General features: G+C 45.4%; 1 protein-coding gene across 1 annotated transcript in view; it reads left to right on the forward strand.

The window, feature by feature from the left end:
* Positions 1–21,117, forward strand: part of LOC142783802 (sodium-dependent nutrient amino acid transporter 1-like) — a 441,630-nt gene that overhangs the window by 196,042 nt on the left and 224,471 nt on the right. The window contains exons 4-5 of the mRNA XM_075882414.1: positions 3,118–3,232; positions 19,270–19,508. Of these exons, the coding sequence (XP_075738529.1) occupies positions 3,118–3,232; positions 19,270–19,508 (354 nt within the window). The remainder of the gene's footprint in view (positions 1–3,117; positions 3,233–19,269; positions 19,509–21,117) is intronic.

The following is a 21,117-nucleotide window of genomic DNA, read 5'->3' on the forward strand; positions in this document are numbered from 1 at the left end:
CGCATTACTCTTGCTGATGCCATCAACACGGCACGCCTACAGTCAATCTTCCCGTTGGATTAGGCGTCGAAGGCTATCGTTTTCATAAGGACTAATAACACCGAATTCATCAGTTCGTTTCGCCTAGCAAGACGTCACTATACATACGACACAAGAAGTCAGGATGACTGGATCCAGCCAATATGCCGCACAAACTATGGCAATCAGTCTGTATCGTATCAACTAGCCGTAATCTTAAACAAATATGCAAAACATGGCATAGCCACTGAGTCGGCCTCAGCACGCACCTTTCGCTCATTCTTATCGGGTGAAGTTTAGACTTCGTTTCACACTAACATCTAGTCGTATTCATCAGTCGCAAAATGATACGCACGGTTCTTCTGTTTGTACATGGCGTTTTTTTTTTCTCTTTTTGTCTGTGTGCGTTTGGCTTGCTCATTCTCTTTCGGAAATTGTTTACTTTTTTTGTTTTCTTTTTTTTTTTGCATATGAATTTTTTTGTACTGTGCGTTGAAATTGTAATCTTCTTTTCACCAATAGGACTTATTATCATGGTCCACATAATAAACCGAGGCTATAACATTTCTCATACTAGAGAAATGTGCTCAGTGTTGGTAACTACTACCTGTTTTAGATTTCGTTCAAATGACTGTTACGTTCATGTCGTTTACCAATGACTACGGCATGTTTTTTAACGTTTTTTTTATGTTCTCAGTATAACACTGATTTATTGCCTTTGCAGTTTTTTTGTTGGATTATTTATCAACTTCTGTTGTACACGTAATCATTACCTACAACTGTTCGTGTTTTTCTTTTTTGTCCTTTTTTCCATAAGTCTTATGAATGTGTATTACTATGTATAATGATGTATAAAGACCAAGTCCTCCCATGTCTCTCCTAGAAATCGCTACATTTGCCTCTTCCTGTCAATGTGCATTCAAATCAAATGTTTTATTTTCCAGCAAAATCAATTTTTGTGTGGTTGATCATTGTTACTGCTGGACTTTGTAGGGGGCCGGAGCTTTGTCAAGCCGCAGTACTGCGGCTTTTTTTCCGTCACCCCCATATTTCTCTATGAGAAATAAAAGTTGATTGATTGATTGATTGATTGATAAGTGGTACACGACAATTGCCAGTGAATAATCTAGGGTGCTGCTGCTGATGTGTGCTTCATTTAGGTTGACAATAGGAATATTGCAGTCAATTGTGCATTCTTATGGCGCATACACTGGCTGCTTTAAAGAAGGCCAAATTAGTTTTTCTAACCTTGAAGCTCAAGTTGGGCGTCTACAACCCCATGCATTTTGTTAGAGCCTCATCTTTTTATGTAGAAATGATCCCATGCTGTTCGCGCTAGACATGATATACTGCCATAATTGCTCAGCCATATGCGAAATATTATTGACCAATATTATTTCACATTTCACTCGTTTGCGCCATCTTGTAACCAGGCTTTGCATCTGCAGGTTGCTGCAATAACTTCGCTTTAGTTTGCTGTCATTTTGTGTTTATGTTGACCCTTGTTTACACCAACGTTTGCACAAGAAGTCTGGTGAACGTTACTGCATTTATTTTAATTCGTTTCTTTGGCGTTGCATGCTACTGCTTCGCTTCGTAAACGACTTATCCTTTCATCAGCAATATTGAAGTGGTGAGGCTTGGGCCTAAGAATTTGTTCGTGACAGAGCACTGCAACCTCAGTGAAATGCAAAGAGAACGATAGTTAGGGAGCATATTGAAAACGGCATAACGTTTTCTCGTGCTTTGTTTGAGAACCAAACAAAACGAACACACCGAAATAACAGAAAAAGTGGCACTTATTCGCTTAGACGACTGATCAATATACAGTGCTAGGCAACGTGGCAAATGACATTGAAACAATCACGAATTTTTCACTAAAAAACAAACCTTATGTCGTCAAAGTGGCTCATCATAGGCTGCTATAGGTGCAGAAGTTGCAGTTGTAACGGAGTTTCGATGGAGGTGAAAATGATTTGGGTGCACAATAGCAACCCCCGGTGGTTTAAATTTATGCAGTCCTCCACTACGGCGCCTCCGATAATTATATGGTGCTTGGGGATGTTAAACTTCACATATAAATCAATTATCATCAATCGCAATTATTTTTAAACAGCTCTTTTGGCGTCCGGGCAAACATAGTTATTTGTGTAATAAAATTTGACCCTTTGATTGAAATCATCGTTCAGGGCATGGTGCCAAAACACGCTCATAGCGGAAGGGAGACTATCAGTGCCAACAAGTACGGAGACACTCCCACTTGAACCCAGCGCCTTTCTGTCATGCGATGAACAGGCAGTTTACTCAAGTAAATATATGCATTCGGCGACTGACTACCATTTATGCAAACGCCATTCTAGGGATTAACATCGCTGTGTACTGATGAAATGGGCGCTCCGTTTTCTGCAGAGAGATAGTGATTGTAAATAACGTTGCGCTTTCTGTTCGTCGAAAATGAATGTTTTGCAAGTAAAGAACATAATTTGCTTCGACACTACGGCTAGCATTACACTTCCGCGAAGTGTTTTGTAGAGCGCCGACGGCTATTTTATGAAAGCGCATGGCGGTATCCTACCAAGCACGCAATCGAAGTGCGTCCGTTGAAGGGTGACTCCGTACTCCACGCAACCTTAGCAAGAGGAAGGGAAAGAAATGAACGGTGAGGAGAAATAACAGGCAATGGGAAAGAGAACACTAACTCAGCATACGCTCGCCTACTACAGATCGGCAAGGGTATCGAAAAGAAAAAATGTGGTTGAGGAGATGAGACGAGTGTAAACCATAGGGGCCAAGAAAAGGTCGGGGGCAGTAGTTATTTCAAGATTATAAGAAATTGTATTATGAAAAGATATAAAAAGGAAAGAAAGATGAATTGAATAAAGAAAGCTGCTTTCGCGGTTTTTGTTCTTTTGGCAGCTCTAGCTGCTGTTTACTGAGATTTAGCAGGCATGAACATGCATTTTTTGTCACGAAACATAGGTTGTGCTTTGTATTGCAGCAGGGATAACAAATCTTATATACTTTGAAAGCTTATTTTTTTCGTCAAAATGATGAAGTGCGAGAACCGGACCAACTATAAGATAACTTCAAAACTCGCAGGAACCACATCCTAAATAAAGGTCCGAGTCCCATCAGCCGGGAACTGATGTACTGCTCGGCAGCCGTCTGGCTGCTCATATTTCTGGCAGCACTCAACATAAGGAATTTCATGTGGGTGAGTACACATCTACGACTCGCCCTGAACCAACAACTGTACTGCATGCCACGCAAAGCTCTACTTACAACTAAGTCTACCCGAGAGAAGATTTTGCAGTTTCATATCGAGAGGTTGGTAGGTGGGCAAGTACAAGTGTGTAGAAGATAAAGAAATAATCATTTTTATCTAAATATAAACGTTGAAGTGTAAAGTTGTGCATTTCATTGGTGATCAATGTATCTCCTCCCATTTTAGTGCAATGATTCACGACTAATTTCCGCTTCAAAATCACTTTTTCTCGTTTCAGGATATATGGTATAAATGGCTCAATGTTGAAAAGTTTACAGTTCTCGGGTAAATACTTCTTATAATTATCGACGGAAAAATGGTACTGTGTTGCGGTATGTTGAAAAAAGTTCGATTCTTTAAAATATTAGTTGAACGAGGGTCCAATAAGAAGGGGGCTAGGATCTTTCGGAAAACGTTTCAGTACACACTTTTTTGAATGGCAGCACATTCAAGCACAATCAGAGCCGATGCACACTTCGACAATGCATTGAAACTCTTATTCATTAAGAGGTAAACATGCTGGACACATTGTAATGCATTACGTTATACATTTACGCTTGGCGCAACGCATCGTAGAGTGAAAGATGCGCTTTATATTACCGACAGAAATTCAATCAATTGGACAGTTCCTCTTCCCTGTAGCTTTCTGTCACTCGTGAGGCGTCAAACTATCTTCGCATTAGCCCACCTTTGACCACGTGACAATGTCGTGAGTTGCTGTCATCACAAGATATTATATAACAAATCTTTCGCCAAGCAGCGCTATATTTACGCTATATTAGAACGTTCCAACAAGATGTAATTAGTGATTTTGATCACGTACATTTTGTACCAATTTTCTCATCTGCCATGTGAAGCTCGGTATGATCACGCAGCGGGCCACTTCAGTATCTCAGCATGACGTTGTTAACATGTATTATTATTCATAAACATGTGTCCAATACGAGCGATGTTCTCGATGGGTCAAAAAAGCTGACAACTGGGCAAAGTGAAGTGACGACTGCAGTGAGGTACAGAATCTGCAGAACCAAGTTACAAACAGCTGTGGAACACTGATGGATCTGAGTAAGCGGAACACGGAACTTGAGCAACACTGATAGGCACTGGTACTTTTTCGAAGTGAATAGCAAGCGGTACACACCGCTACCGCCGACACTGGTCGCCTGCTACACATTAATTTTACACTCTTAGGGGTGTAATACGGGTGTTTGCGTTAAAAGCACCTTAATAAACACCCTTATTATACCATAATTTTACAATTAGGGTGTCCGTAAATGAAACACCCTTGCAAAACCGATTTAAACCGTTATCTTGGGGGTGTTATTAACAAAGAACAAATGCACGACAATTTTTGGCAGTCGCGCTAATATTTTAAATATAAAGTAACCATCCTAATGCGAGCAATGCCTCCTACTAGCTGCTTGAAGTTCTAGTAATTTTGCAATTTATAAAGTACTGGAGGCCATACAAATGGCCCAAGCCGGAGTGGGAGGTGGTTCAATATTGATATGACCAAATAACAGATGTACAGGTGTAGAGGAAAAAAACAAAGAAAACGATAACGACAGAAAAATTAAATCAGACAGGTGTACAATATATTCACGGGTTACATAACTCACACTTCAAAGTAATTTTCTAGATATTTTAGTAGAGTTCCAGGCTCAAAAATATAGTGCGGCAGCTCATTCCAGTCTGTTATTGTGTGAGGGAAGAAAGAGTACTTGAAGTTGCTAGTGCGCGCAAAGGCAGGTGTGAATTTGTAAGAATGGTATCCTCTAGTAGGACGTGAAGATAACAGAGTGAGAACGTCTGAAAGGTCTATGATAGCGTCTTTATTAGATAGGTGAAAAAGAAATTTAAATCTAGCTTGTTTCCTTCGGCATTCTAAAGTAGGAATATTGTTAATAATTATTAGTTCTGTTGGGGAGTCAGACCTGCGAAAGCGACTGTAAATAAACCGAACAGCTAATCACTGGACTTTCTCAAGATTATTAATATTCTTTTAGTGTGTAGATTCCAGACATGAGATGCGTACTCAAAACAAGGCCTGACTATTATGTTAGAAGCGAAGAGTTTAGTTTTAGGGGGAAAGCTTTTGAGGGTGTGCCTTAGTAACCCTAATTTTCTACGGGCAGAAGAGCAAATATTTTGTAGCAGGGCCAAGTTAAAGGGTTGTTGATTGTAACGCCAAGATATTTATAACATTGTGTAAGTAAAATTGGAGTTCCTTTAATACTGTACCAGTAAATTAGGGGTTGTTTTTGTTAGTAATGCGCATTGGTACAATTTTCTTTGGGTTTATGTGCATGTCCCATCACTCACACCAGGTATTAACTGCATCAACACTTTGGTTCAGTAACACTTGGTCATCTGTAGATTTCACTGAACTAAACAGAAGGCAATGAATTGAAGCAGGAAGTGAAGTAGCAGCGTACAAAACTAGACGAGTCGGTTAAGCTTGATGATATAAAAAACAGCCCAAGAAGACGACACACAAAAGAAGGAGAACACATGACAACAGGACAAGCACTGAGCAAGCAATTGCCATATTTGTTATAAAAGGGGAGAATAAATACAATCATTGAACTGGGTGCACATTCTCTAAACTGCACGTAATTGTCAAGCTTTTTAAGGTAAATTGATTTCTCCGTCATGTATAAAGATGGATGGGGTGGAGATGCATTGATATGGTCTTTCTTGGTTTGAATGCTCGATGATGTCACGCAATATTTCATCCATGTGTCTGAAGATGACATGCGTGTTATGAAACAAAGGTTTACAACAAAATGTGAGACAAGAGGAAGACAAATGTGAACTGGGTGTGCCCTTCAATGTATTGAAGTGCTGCCGAAGCCTCTGGTTAGACAGGCGCCAGTCTGACCTATATACAATTTCACACCTGATATTGCTGTAATGTATACCACAACGATTACGCAGGCAATAAACCGAGTAAAATGGTTACCGTAACACCCTTTTTTACTCGATAGACCTGCCAACTTTCTATCTACAGTGAAGCATGCCCTCCCAACCTTGCCGCGGGCACAAAACACATCAGTGTCGAACCCTCTTGCAATTTTTTCAGCCTGTGTGATAAGATAACCTATGAACATAACGAATGACTGTGAAATTTTTTGGCCTACTGCTGGGGGTTGTGCATTGACCAGGCTGTACAGCAGATACATTAAAAGATTTCAGCAACCTGAAAAGAAACACATGACAAGTTTGAACTCGGGAAGTTCGCCCCGCCGCGGTGGTCTAGTGGCTAAGGTACTCGGCTGCTGACCCGCAGGTCGCGGGTTCAAATCCCGGCGGCGGCTGCATTTCCAACGGAGGCGGAAATGTTGTAGGCCCGTGTGCTCAGATTTGGGTGCACGTTAAAGAACCCCAGGTGGTCGAAATTTCCGGAGCCCTCCACTATGGCGTCTCTCATAATCATATGGTGGTTTTGGGACGATAAATCCCACAAATCAATCAATGAACTCGAGAAGTTCGCTTTTCTTAAGCGAGCTAACTGCTTCTGAAAGCTGGCTTTGATCTTGTGGTGGCAAGACTTCGTAAGAGCAGAATATCACGAATTAAAGGCAAATTCCTTAAATGTCCTGACGACTACCTCAGAAGTCATTTTTTGCTCGCGGTGGAAAACGCCAATATAAATTGCTTTGTTCAGTGTAGAAATACAGATATGAAATTCTAATGGCACCATTGACTGACTCTTTAGACGGAACAGCAACTCAAAGGCGTTGTCCTTGAAGATATTGAGTACATCAAGAAACACAGATGTACAAGCGTCACTACGCCGGATAAAAAAAAAATCATCGACGGAACGAAAGATCTTGATAACTAGACCATGTGTCTCCTTTTACATTGAGCAGTAAATACGGACAAAACGTTATTACTAAGTACAGGCATCACTTTATAACCACTGCAAATACCGAATTTTAGAACATTTTGTGCACCTTCCCCTATCACAAAAGTCTAGAAATTTAGAAACTGGGCAGCTCTAAGAAGGCCTGTTTTGATATACCGTATCTATTTCTAAATGAAAGTTCATCACTGTCATCAGTTATGCATTGTTTTCTTGATGCCATAAGCTTGTCTGGAGGTTTAAAATGAAAGATGTCTTACACGTCAAAACTAGCAACTGTACAGGAGCCAGGGTTATGGGTGGACAGATACTCAGTAAGGAGGCTATAACTTGGTATGAGGAAGGGATCACCAAAACTTAGCGATGAAAGAAGCTTGGAAGGTAACCGGAAAGAACTTCTTGCCAGGAGTGGTGCTCAGTGACAATATATCGGAATAGTATGTCCGCTCTACGTGTTTTTGCACTAAAGAAAATACAAAGCGTGTCTTCTTCTGCCTTCTCAAAGGACAGGGAGAGACACCCAATGTCTATTTTAAGCATGAGCGTTAGCGCCTGTTTTTCAACAGGAACAGGTTTGATTGACATCGGCTTGAAAATCTTCGTAGTAGCAAAAGCAGCTTTTCAGAAAAGAATGCGTCGGACATCAGAACAAAAGAACATTTCTTGTCCGACTGGTTAAGCGCCACTCATCACCTTGCGTTCTAAGACAATGGGGTGATTTTCTCCTCTCCTTCATATACATGATGCATCCTCCTCGTCCCTTAGTTCTTGAATGCTCGTGAATAATGTTAACACTAAGCGCTAGATCCTATCAGGATTTCGCGCTTCTCGGTTGCACGCTGTTACCGCCGCTTGCGCAGTTGTAAACACAAAAAATCAAGTTTGATTGGTTGATTGTGCACAGTATTCATGCGAGACAAAGAAGAACGGATGAGTGGATGCATGTCAAATGAGTCTAACAGACAAATCACCTGTGATATTTCGCGTATATCAACGGATTGGATAAAATTTTATTTTTTTATTGGATAAACTTTTATTTCGCGTATATAGATAAATCGGGAGCATTTTCGATGTACACATCACTCTCTACGTCACGCTAGTGCGCCAAGAAGGACGAGAAATGTTAGGAAATAATATTGCGCTCTTTTTTGTATTTTGCGAGCTTGGTGAGTGGCCTTTCAAAGCCCAAGGCCCGTATTTAGAAACGCTCCTCTACTCGACCCTTCACTCGAAGCGCTCCTTGAGTGGTGTTTTCCCATTAACAGACCACCCTTCACTTGAAACGCTTCCTTCACTTGAGAAAATCTCGAGCGTTTCTACGAGATTGTCAAGGAAGCGATCGAGCTACCTTGAATCGTCCCTCGAGTCAAGTATCATGGCGCACTACGCGTCGTTCGTCGATTAGGTTTCCCGCGTCCACGAGCTGTTTGGCGACGTAGAGGACTGTGTAAGCGTACCACGCCAACACTTGAGAAACCGGTTGAACTCTATGCAGCACTTCACAGACAGTGAATTTCTCGCGCGCTATCGCTTCACCAAGAGCAGCGTGAAGAAGCTACTTGAGCATTTGACATTTGAGGAGAGCTGCAGCATGTGTGGCCACCCTCTTCCACCTGAGTTGCAGCTTTTGATTACGCTGCGCTTTCATGCAGCGGGTACTTTTCAAGTGTTGATGGGTGACTTTGTGAATGTGTCTCAGCCGACGGTCAGCCACGTCATCGAACGTGTGGCACGGCGGATCGCAAAGCACTTGTTCCCGGTTGTCGTGAATTTCTTTAACTCCTATGACAAGTTTCGTGAGACGATGGTGAAATTCTACCGGATCACCAAGTTTCCCGGTGTAACAGGGTTCATAGATTCCACCCACGTTCGTATAAAATCACCTGGTGGGCCAAACGGCGAAGTTTACCGGAACCGCTGGGGTTAGTTCTTCTTAAATGTTCAGGTAACTCGCTCATTCTTCTCTGTTAACATTGAAAGCTTTGCAGTACTTCTAAATTATAGTAATTTAGAATTACCATGGCACAAGGCATTCCATACACTGCATATTAGCAAAAAAAAGCTTCACGCTAGGTGATTCGAATATAAAACCCCGTGGATGCTATTGTAACAACGTGGCATTTTTTATGTATATTTCGTTTAGCTTGTTTGCAACCCGGTAAAGCAGCATTCACAAGATGGACCAAACCGCGATTCAAGCCCTCGGATTGCTTACTACATCACCAAAGGTCACATGTTCTCCCGCGGTCCTCCTTTGGTCCGCGCTAAGCAATTCATGAGATGAGCGAGGAGGCCCAGGTTCCATTTGCAATGGCAGGGGTGGAGTGTGAGGGGAGGACTGGAGTTTTTGGTTACCGCTCTCGTGCGAGTGCTGGCTGTGGAGCGATTTGAATCGCATCACATATTGCATGAGTGCTTTGTCTGTGATGACGTCTGTCCCGTGAATGCAGCTGATATTGGCCCACAAATGCAATAGCTTTAAATTTGTATGACTGGCTTTGCACTCTGAAACAAATGTGGATACTACTGCACTGAAACAAAATCATGCAGGCATGAAGTACGTTCATAATAAACGGCCGCTTCGGCACAAAAACACATAACATGTAGTGCATTTTCAATACATTTTGCATTTCATTTGCATTTTGTATTGCAATATGCACTTCTGTATTGCATGGCCAAAACTACAATTATATGACGTCGTTTAGAGCTGGCCGCGATCAGTGCACGGCAGTCGTATTTTCGAAAACAGTCATGCACGCGTTCTGAATGAGAAAAAACGAGTACCGTGTCTCTGACTTGGTGATGTTGGATACCCCTGCACGTCTTTCCTCGTGACCCCGATGGCTGACTCGCCACTGGACAGCACTGAGAGCCAGGTAGTACGCCTGTATAATCCTTTAACCTTCATCTCCAGAACAAAACGCGTACGTGTGTGCTTCCTATTGCTCTTGAAGTTTTTTACTTCAATAAGTGTGATACATCTATAGTTTTTTTGTGCACTGATTATATCCCACGTTACGAAAACTCGGCAGGCAACAAGTGGGTAATAGTCGCCACTGATTATCTTACACACTACGCGGAAACAAAGGCTTTGTCAAGTGTCACCGCCATTAAAACCACACGATTCTTCGTGGAAAATATATCGTCCTGAGGCGCGGTGCTTCGACAATCATAATAACGAATCGAGGTGCCGCTTTCACGGCCGCGCTCTTGAAGACAGTGCTTGAGCTCAGTGGAACAGCCCATGGGAAAACCACTTCTTATCATCACAAACTAATGGCTTAACAGAACGCCTCAACAAGACTATTGCCGACATGTTGAGTATGTACGTAGACGTGGATCACAAGAAGTGGGACGACATTCTACCATACATCACGTTCGCCTATAATACAGCGCAGCAAGAAACTACATGAAGAACGCCATTCAGTTTCCTTCATGGCCGTGAAGTGACGACGATGCTTGACGCCATGTTACTGCACGGCTGCAATGACATCAATTTGGATGCTCCATCTTTTCCCAACGAACCGAAGAAGCGAGGCAGCTTGAACGCGTCTGAATCACCCAGCACCAAAATTACGACGCCCAACGTTATAATCTGCGACAGCGACATGTCGTCTATCGGCCCGGTGACAAAGTCTGGGTATGGAGTTTTATCCGCCACCGGGGACTGTCTGAAAATTGCTGAAGAGGTATTTTGGCCCTTACACAGTTTTACAACGCCTGAGCGACATTAATTACCTGGTCGTTCCTGACAGCCCCTCGACAACTCGCCAGCGAAAACCAGAAATTGTGCACGTTGTGCGAAAGAAGCCCTATTTTTCGGACTGATTTACACCACACATCTACTACACCGTCTTTAGTAGAAGAGCATCGGGACGCTGTTTCTGGAGTGGGGCAAATGCCACATGGAATATGCAGCACCACGAGAACAACGAAGAACACGCGCAGTGAGAGAATAAGACGAGGTTCTCTTCCGATCAGTCTGCCAGTGTTCTGGTACAATTAAAGTGAGTTTCCTGTATTCAACTGCTGCTTTTTCTGCATTGTGAAAATGTTGCTACCGGTCATCTAGGCTTCTACAATACCTAGGACCGCATCAAGATGCGCTGCTTTTGGCCTGGCTTGTCCACAACGGTAGCCGAATACGTGAGCTCTTGCGCGTCTTGTCGCCACCGCAAGCTATCCACATCCCCACCCGCTGGTTTCTTTCAGCCTCTTGCTTGTCCAACCTCACCTTTTGAATTTGTTGGCCCCAATCGTTTCCCTGGCGGTCAGGGCGTCGTCTGCTTGTGCACTGGCTTCTGTAGTGGCCTCGACCTTCACAATAGAAGCATACCAGAGGGTTCCTGCTCGTGCCTCCTGCACTATAATTGGTGGCGGCCACTATGGGCATATCTTGGATCAAGGAGCCCGGTGTGGGTGGCCCACGCTCCTGGACCAATGATGTGAAGGTGGATGGAGCAGATATTATTGTCACGTTTCTCACGACAAACTTGATACAATAGGCTTGTTGAGTCAACTAACCAAGCAGAAGCTTAGATAGATTGTCTTTGTCCTCTTTCACTCATTGATCTCACCCAAACAAACCATGTGGCAATAGTCCCTCCTCCCTTTGAAAGCATCGACTCGATGCTAGTAAAGAGAAAAATGAAGGCATACACACGCAGCTATAGAGAACCAAAAGAGGGAGAGTGCCAGTACTTGCAGCGCAAATGAGGAAGTTTCGTCAACGCTTGCGCCAAGCGCAAAGAAAGAAAAGGCATAAAAATACAGGAGAACACAAACAGCAGCAGCAACGCAGTCACGGCATGACGTAGCACGTGAAACCACAAGGGCTACTGTGTGAAGTAGGGCTTCAGCCGAATGACATGCACGGTTTCGGGCCGAAGCTGTCGGCAAAAAGACGCTGCGCCGTCCAGAAATACCTCGTAGGTAACATATGCGACACGTCTAAGAACCTTGCACAGTCCAAAATAACGGCTTAGGAGTTTTTCAGATAAGCCTGGTCGCCGGACAGGGATCTACACCCACACTCGGTCGCCAGGGTGGTAGGTGACGTTTCGATGGCGGAGGTTGTAACGTCGTGCGTCTGCATCTTGTTGGTGACCAGTGTTTATGTGAGCTAGCTGACGAGCTTCTTCAGCGTATTGAGTGTATTGCTCAGCATCTTGAGCAAGTTCATTGCTTTGGTCACACGGAAGCATAGCATCGAGCATGGTTCGCACGTTGCATCCGTAAACAAGTCGGAAAGGCGGAAATCGTGTTGTTTCTCGCGTTGCCGTATTGCAAGAAAACGTGATGTATGGAAAAATCTCGTCCCAGGTTTTGTGTTGCACATCCACGTACATTGACAGCATGTCAGCTATGGTCTTTTTAAGCGTCTCTGTCAGTCCATTGGATTGCGGGTGATAAGCCGTTGTTTTTCGATCACTTGTGCAGCTCAATCTAAAAATGTCCTCCATCATTCGTGCTGTAAACGACGTCCCTCTGTCCGTAATCACGCATGAAGGGGCACCATGCCTTATGACGATTTGGTGCATGAAGAACTGCGCAACTTCAGAGGCCGTGCCACGGGGTAACGCTTTTGTTTCAGCATAAGGAGTAAGATAATCTGTCGCAATTATAATCCATTTATTCCAAGAGGACGACAAAGAGAAGGGCCCTAGAAGGTCCATTCCAATCGTAATATCGAACTCCTTCAAACGCAAACTCCACCGAGCGAGACGGCCGGATGGATTTATTAGGTTTGAAAGCCAGCAGAGCGAGTGGTGGTCAGTCACCACTTTGAAGGGATGACCGTAGAGGTAAGGCCGAAATTTGGTCGTCGCCCACCCGACTGCGAGGCATTCTTTTTCCGATGTAGAATAGTTGGTCTCGGCTCGAGAAAGAGTACGACTGGCGTAAGCTATTACATGATCAACGCCACCGTGTCGTTGTACAAGGACAGCGCCAAGTCCGACGTTGCTGGCATGTGTATGAATTTCTGTAGCAGCGTCCTCATCAAAATGGGCAAAAACAGAGCTGTTTGCATTCTCTGTCGTAGCTCTGTGAACGCTGTATCTTGTTCTGCGCCCCAAGTAGGGCGCGTCATCTCAGTTAAGTCACGTAAGAGGTCCAGCTATCTTCGAGAAGTTGGCGATAAATCGGCGATAATACGCGCACAAGCCGAGGAAACGGCGTACTGCTCTTTTATCTGATGGAACAGGGAAGGCGGCGACAGCAGCAGTTTTGTCTGGATCAGGTCGCACACCATCCGCACTAATGACATGTCCCAGAAATTTCATCTCTTCATAGCGGAAATGGCATTTTCGGGGTTTCAGCGTGAGTTCAGCTGTGCGAATGTCTTCCAGAACCTTTCCCAGACGCTTCAGATGTTCTTCAAAGCTCTCGGAAAAGATAACCACATCATTGAGGTAGACAAGGCAGCTTTGCCACTTCAAGCCAGCGAGAACTGTGTTCATCATCCTCTGAAAAGTGGCTGGTGCAGAACAGAGGCCGAAGGGAAGAACTCGGAATTCGTAAAGTCCGTCTGGAGTTACAAACGTGTTTTTTTGTCTCGTTCATACACTTCGATTTGCCAGTAGCCACTCTTTAGATCGATAGACAAAAAATACTTCACGCGTCGAAACCTGTCGAGAAACTCGTCGACCCGTGGAAGCGGGTAGACGTCTTTTTTGTGACGCTATTAAGCTTCCTGTTGTCAATACAGTATCGCAGCGTTTCGTCTTTTTTCTTCACTGGAACGACTGGCGAGGGCCAAGGGCAGCTGGATGGTTGAATAATCCCGTCATCGAGCATCTCTTCTACTTGTGTCTGAATAGCCTCACGTTTTTTGGCAGAAACGCGATAAGATTGCTGCCGGATGGGGCAGACGTCATCGTCGGTAATAATTCGACGCCCCGTGAGGTGTGTTTGATGGAATTTGGAAGAAGAGGCGAAGCAAGATCGAAAGTCTCTCAAAAGGTCATGCGGTGCAGCCTTTCTCTCGTCAGACAGCATCGAATTAATGTCGATGTGGTCTAGAAATTCCTCATACTCATGCGCTTTCTCGGATGCGAAGCACTCCGTGACGTCGCCAACAGGGTCTCCATGGCCTAGGGTGGTTCCGCGGAAAAGATGCCGGTGCTCGTAATTGAAGTTCGTAACTAGTATCGCTGACTGTCCGTCACGGACACGCACAACACTTCGGGCGGCGCATACACCTTGGAGCAGCAGGTTGCTTCCAGTCACCACGTCGCGGTTTTGGAGGTCTTCACAAGTGACTTCGATGGGAAAAGTCGCTCGAGGTGCCAGCGTCACACTATCGTCAGCAACACGCAGCGCAGGTCTACGGCAGTTATCAGCGTCTCGATCTGTTGCGCCTTGAGTCGAGAAGGTCACGATGCGCTCACGGAGATTGATGATGGCACCGTATTCGCGAAGGAAGTTCATGCCGATAATAAGCTGACACGAACAGCCACGAAGAACGAGGCAGCTGAGCACAAACGTTGACGCACGAATTTTCACTCAAACGTTGACGGACGACTTTTCGTGTTACAACGTGTCCTCTTGCTGTTAGAATTCGCGTTATATTCCACGGCGTGATCGTTTTCCTGAGATCTTTCGCTAGCCTCCCGCTGATAATCGCATAGTCTGCACCAGTGTCTACCAATGCACTGACCTGACAACCATTAATCAGCACAGGTATGTCGAGTGACACGCGGTCACTGCGTTCAGATGTGGATGTCGGTGTTTCTTAGGTACTGCAATTATTCTCTGACGAAATGCCTTCGGCGTTGCGTGAACGCATCGATGGGAGGTCTTCCACACTTTGAGTTCCAGCGAGCTTGCCCCCGAAGGCAGCTGCCTTCAGTTTTCCCGACGAGGGCTCGGGGAGCGTTCCCGTGCCGTCACCCCAAAACGTGGCTCAGTGGCTGCGGGTCTCCTCTGGAGATGGTGACCGCGATTGCCGTCGTGTAAAGGGAAAGATAACCACATTGCGCGATAACCACATGCGCGAGATACTCTTCGGTATCTCTTGGCTTTTGACCAATTTGGGGATGCGGGGAATTGACGGAAAATCTGCGCAGTCCAAGTTGCCGGTATGGGCATTCGTGGTAAATGTGACCGGCCTCACCGCAATGATGGCAGAGGGGTCGTCTGTCCGGCGTACGCCAGAGATCACACTTGCGCGTCGGTGCACAGCGACTATCGATGTCCAAGTCAGCGTGCGCTGATTGAATCGCGACTGATGGCATCATTGTCTGAATCGGGACGTATGGCATTCTCTGGATCGGTACGTGCGGCCCTGTCTGGATCGGGACGTGCGGCACTGTCTGGATCGGGACGTGTGGAACTGTCTGGGTCGGAACTCCTTGACCAGAAAGAGGAGTGGCAGATCGCAAGGCTTCCTCGTGCGTACGACGGCGACTGTCAGTAGACACAGGAGCCGATTCCGGATCAACCAACATTGGCGGAAAACGATGGGCACGCGGCACCTGCAGAACCTCGTCACGGATTACACTGGTGATAGAACCGACGTAAATTTGCATTGTCCTGTACGTCATTTCCATTTCTTACCGGACACCAGAGCGGATGACCTCACGAATCCATTCGGAGTTCTTGCTCCCAGGGGTGGCGAAAATTTTGGGAGTTGAGGCAGCATTCACTTGACGGTCAAACAGCGCAGACCGTTGGTGCAGTACTCGCTCGATTGTTGCCGCTTCAGTAAGGAACTCAGCAACACTCTTGGGGGACTACGCACCAAACCAGCAAAAAGTTGTTCCTTCACACCACGCATGAGGTGGCGCAACTTTTTTTCTTCTGCCATAGCAGGTTCACTTGAAAACCATGTCATATCCTCGACCTACATAGAGACGGTCTCGTTGGGCATCAGGTGGATCGTTAGACATTGTACCCAGCACCTCCACTAGCCTTGTCACGTTTCTCACGACAAACTTGATACAATGGGCTCGTTGAGTCGACTAGCCAAGCAGCAGCTCAGATAGATTGTCTTTGTCCTCTTTCACTCATCGATCTCACCCAAGCAAACCATGCGGCAATATGTAGTAACTCAATGGGTCTAGAGCTCTTGGTGGAGCCGTCGGTGAGGCTGTCGGATTAGGCTGACCATGCCACGCACAGGACGCTCCAGAGTAGATTCGGGCGGAGGCGGTGGTTTGTATGCAAGCTCCACCGACATTGCTGCCTGAATATCACCCGCGCTGCTCTGGCGAAAACGTCGAGTGAAGAGAACGAACGAACCCTTAAGGCTAAAAATGCGGATGCTACTGCCTAACTGCCTGAGTCACTCTTTCCGCTTCAGATGCTGAAGGGTATGCGCAGTCGTAAAGCTCCTAAAAGGGCCGTATGTACTCTTTGAGGCTTTCATTCTCTCCCTGTGTACGCCTGCAATGTTCATCTTTCGTGTGATTGACGTAGTCGGGGGAAGAAATTCAGCACAGAATAGCTGCTCAAAGTGGGACTAACTATCGAAAGACTGTCGACGTCGCCAGCGTGCAGCAGAGCCAGACAGGGCGACGGGTAGCACGCGTAGCAGGAGAGTAACATTTGTGAGGGCTTGTGCGTCGCGATAATCTTGTAAGTCTTGCAGGAAGTCGGTGACTGATTTCTTGTCCGTGTGCCTCTAGTATGAAGGCATGACCATCAGTAAGCAACAGTGGTCTGGTGTCGCCTGGCAATCTAGCAACGCGGTCACCTGCTCAACAATACGAGACGTATCTTGCACGGGCACGTTCTCTTTCGCCCTGTCGGGCATATTGAGTACGTGGGAGACTTTGGGTACGTAGGGTTAGCACCTTCAAGAGCTGCAATTTTATTGGAACGCAAGAGCATTGGAATACGCGCAAAGCATACGTTTGAAGGAACACTTTGGAAGTAACAGAGGGAAGGGCAAATATATGCGAAAACCGCACTGGGCGCCAGATGAAGGCCCCGCCATCTCTCTTGGGGGTCAGTTAGCCAAAGTTCGCTGTGCCCGAGCCAGCAATGCAGAGAAAATGAACCATCTTTAATGCATGATTCAAAATATTCCCAAACAGCCTTCTAAACGGGCTGAACACGACCCTGACGCACAAAGGAGTACCAGAAATCTGGAGCAAGGAATCCCCGCAGACTGGCGCTCAATGGGACATACGCAGAAAAACAGTGGCAGGAAAGCCAGCACGAACCATCACAGAAAGAAATAAAACTCACACGCAACTTGCCGTAGATTACGGGCCATCGGCTCGATTTATAGCCGACGCCCAAAAAACCGGCGAGGCCTCGCCTCTGTAGCACGCTGGGCGGAAACACCCTTCGCGCTTTGCGCGACCGACGCCGCATCCCATCGCTCACTAGCCACCGAGAAGCCTCTGGGCTTGTCTTGCATCCCTTCTTATTTCTAGCCGCCTTTCCGCCCCCTGGGACCTTTTTGAATGCTGTCGCTTGTCCCACGCATGTGCAATGCGCCTTTGTTATCCTCGCCCTGCTTCCACCGTGCGTGCTACTGATAAGGGCCCATCGGCCCGACAACTTGTACGGTTCTTTGTCGCTGACGTCTTTCATTGGAGCGTCAATGTAGTCGACCATCTAACAAGATACGCCGAGAGTCTGCCTCTTCGTACTGCTACCTATACACACATAGTCGACTGTTTTTTGCACTTTATCGTCCTGCGCCATGAAACCCCCCACGTTTTTTTTAATGAACGCAGCAAAGCCTTCATTTCGAAAACCCTCGAGGAAGTCCTGTGGGCGTGTGATACAACACGTAAAACTACTTGTACATACCGTCCATAGACGAATGGCCTTACCGAGCTCTTCCACTGAACACTCCGTCATGATATTCATGTACTTACGTGCTGACAACAAAAACTGGGATACCATTGTACCGCTGTCACCTTTGCCTACAAGACTGCGATACAACGATGAACTGGCTACAGCCCTTCTTTTCATCGTGTGTGGCTTATCTGCCGCCTCTGTCTTCAACACAGCATTCATCCTTGCAGCTGCTCCGAGCTGCTTCGAGCTCCCAGAAGAGTTCATAGCTCAAGTCACGCACTGCCATCGAATTGCTCGTGAAAACATTGTAGCAACCCAAAAAGAGATAGATTGATATGTGGGGTTTAACCTGCCAAAACCACCATGTGATTACGAGAGACGCCATAGTGGAGGGCTCCGGAATACCCAAAAGGAGAGAAAAGATCGCTGTGATAGCAAACGATGTGACGTGGGCTTTATTCCTGGCCATAAGGTTTTACTATAAACCGCGGTTTGAGCGTCAGGGCTTTGCAAAAAATGTCTGCACCGGTATGTTGGCCCATACACCGCTCCATGGCAGACATGCTTCGTTAACTATCTCGTCACCCCGCTTCAGTTTATCAGTGACCGTCGGCTGCACGACACGGAAATTGTTCACGTCTCGACCATAAAGCCTTTTGTAACTCGTTCAGTCAATCTCCGAGTGGTGGCCAGGTTGGCCGCTTCAAAAAGCTGGCAGGAGATTGTAAGCTCTTTCTAAGCACTTCATCGTCTTTACTCTACATACTCATCATAATCTTTCCTTCTCCTTGGTGTTCCGAGCCGAGACAGACATGCTGGCCCCTTCCTGGTGAAGTTTTCCTGTGTCTTATACGTATATATATATATATATATATATATATATATATATATATATATATATATATATATATTATATATATATATATATATATATATATATATATATATATATATATATATATATATATATATACAATATATATATATATATCGAGAGAGAGAGAGATAAATCACACCCAAAAACCCAAAAACATAATAACATTAGTATGGACATTATTACTTATTACACCTATACTGTTCGAAGCCCAAGTCAGCCACTCTTTGAATCAGCCTTGTATATCAATAAATTGGGGATCTGCCCAGGACCTCACACTTCATCGCTGCTGCAGATGTAAAAACATTCATCGCACAATAGCCACACCACGCATGTCAGTAAAATTACAGCCAGCTGGTAGTTCTGTAATGCTTTCTAGTGGTACTTTAGAGATATTTGCACCATCGATTCAAGGAAGATGTACTATGCTGAATGGCTTCACTATTGATCGATTCATTGCAGCACAAACATTCGGGCTTCTTCGTGCAGGTCCTTCGACTAGTAGCACCCTCACCGCTGGTGATCCTCACGCTGTTCTTGTTTTTCACCATCCAAAAGAGCGGCGCCGGACATGGCATCTCCATAATGCTGCACGTGCCCCAGTACGCCTTTTACGACCTAACCTTGTGGCACAACGCGGCTGCCGATGCGCTCGGATCACTGGGCATCGCCACAGGGGCCATAATGGTGTTCGCCAGCTTCAACCCCCTTAAAACACCCATAAAGAGGTTGGTGCAACATACGCAACCATTTCATGCTCGACTAGTTAGGCAAAGTAAACCAGGGTTACAAAATAAGTTTTACGGTGAAGGTGCGTTGTGTCCTCCGGCTTCGTCATTGTGTGTGTAATATCAATGGCAGTGGTAGTAGTAAAAGCAGTAAAAGTAGTGATCATAGCAGTGGTAGTAGTAACGGTTGCACTAAGTGTCGCGCAGGTTATGTGACAGGTGATTTAGTAAATCGAACGAAATAATACGGTGATGCTAAATATTTAGGTCGCTTTGTGTGTAGTCGTGAGAGAAGAACACGTTTTGGTTGAATTGAGCGGCAGGAATATGCCGTAACTGCACTGCAAGGCAACGGCAGTGTTCTAGCGCTGCCGCGCGATAGCGAATGGTCGCGCGTGGTCAACATAAAGAAATCCGAACAATGACGGAACGCAGATACGCTTAGGGAAAGCTTCACCGAAACATGGCAGCAAAGTTTGACCAAGAGGGCGACGTTTTTCTTGGTGTGTAACCGGCAATGAAGAGTGGGTATGTGTCAAGAAGTACGTAGCCAAGCATTATCACACATGGTGTAGTACATAACAAGGGAGTGCATAACAAAAGTGACGAGAGTAGGAGTAGTGTGTGGATGGGGAGGAAGGAAGAGAGGACGGGAAAGGGTAAATCATGGCGCAGTGTTGTATGGCACCGTTTCACAAAAGCTGAGAAAGAAAAGTGAAGGTGTAGATGAGCGATTGGAGAGTTAGGAGGCAGTAAAGGATGGCATATGACAGTAAATAAAAATATATAAGAGACAAGGAGAAGTAAAATTGGAAACAAAGAGACGCACAAAAAAGCGTGAAAAAAAAGAATATAAAAAATTAACGCCATAGCATTCGCCGTAGCAACCTCTAAGGCACAGCGCTTGCTTGGCAGCTTCATTGTTAACTTGGATTTTACAGGCGTTGAACCTGCTGCAATTTTTTGTTCAATTTCAATCCTCAAGACGCAGAGCTTGCTCCCCAGCTTCATCGTTAACCTAGATTACACTGGCAGTGAACCGGCTTTTATTTTTTGTTCAGTTTATACAGCAAGTAAAAAAAAACCTTCCCAATATTTTTTATACATCAGTAGTCACGACTAGCTTGGGTGCTGCTTGATACGCTCCCTCGTCTTCGAATGCCGTTCGTATGTAGGATCTCGGCAATTTGCTGCGAACACCCGCTCACTCAAACCCGTGTTGAATCATCAAATGTGACATAAATGCCACCTTCCAGAAAGCTGAAGTATGTTGGAGTGGTTTCACTCACTGTATATGTATCGCTGCAAACGCTGCCTAAGGAAAGTAAACTGCGCTTGCAGAATATAATTTGCGGCCAAGGTATCAGTAATGATGATCACTGGTGGATCCAGAGGGGGGAGGTAATAAGGGCGTTCGCACCCTCCTCAATTCTTCTGCCATCTCCTGCTCCTCTTAGTGCTTCTCATATATCCTGTTTGTCAGGTTGCTTGTGGACAATCCTACGGCTACTACTGCCCAAATCTCAGTAGTAGCTGAGCAGTTACATCATTAATACAGGAGATACATCGGGTTCAGTTTCCTTTGCCATCGAGCACGCTCCAGTTTCTC

The sequence above is a fragment of the Rhipicephalus microplus genome, unplaced genomic scaffold (genome assembly GCF_043290135.1).
Source record: "Rhipicephalus microplus isolate Deutch F79 unplaced genomic scaffold, USDA_Rmic scaffold_12, whole genome shotgun sequence".
In the NCBI taxonomy this organism is placed as follows: domain Eukaryota; kingdom Metazoa; phylum Arthropoda; class Arachnida; order Ixodida; family Ixodidae; genus Rhipicephalus; species Rhipicephalus microplus.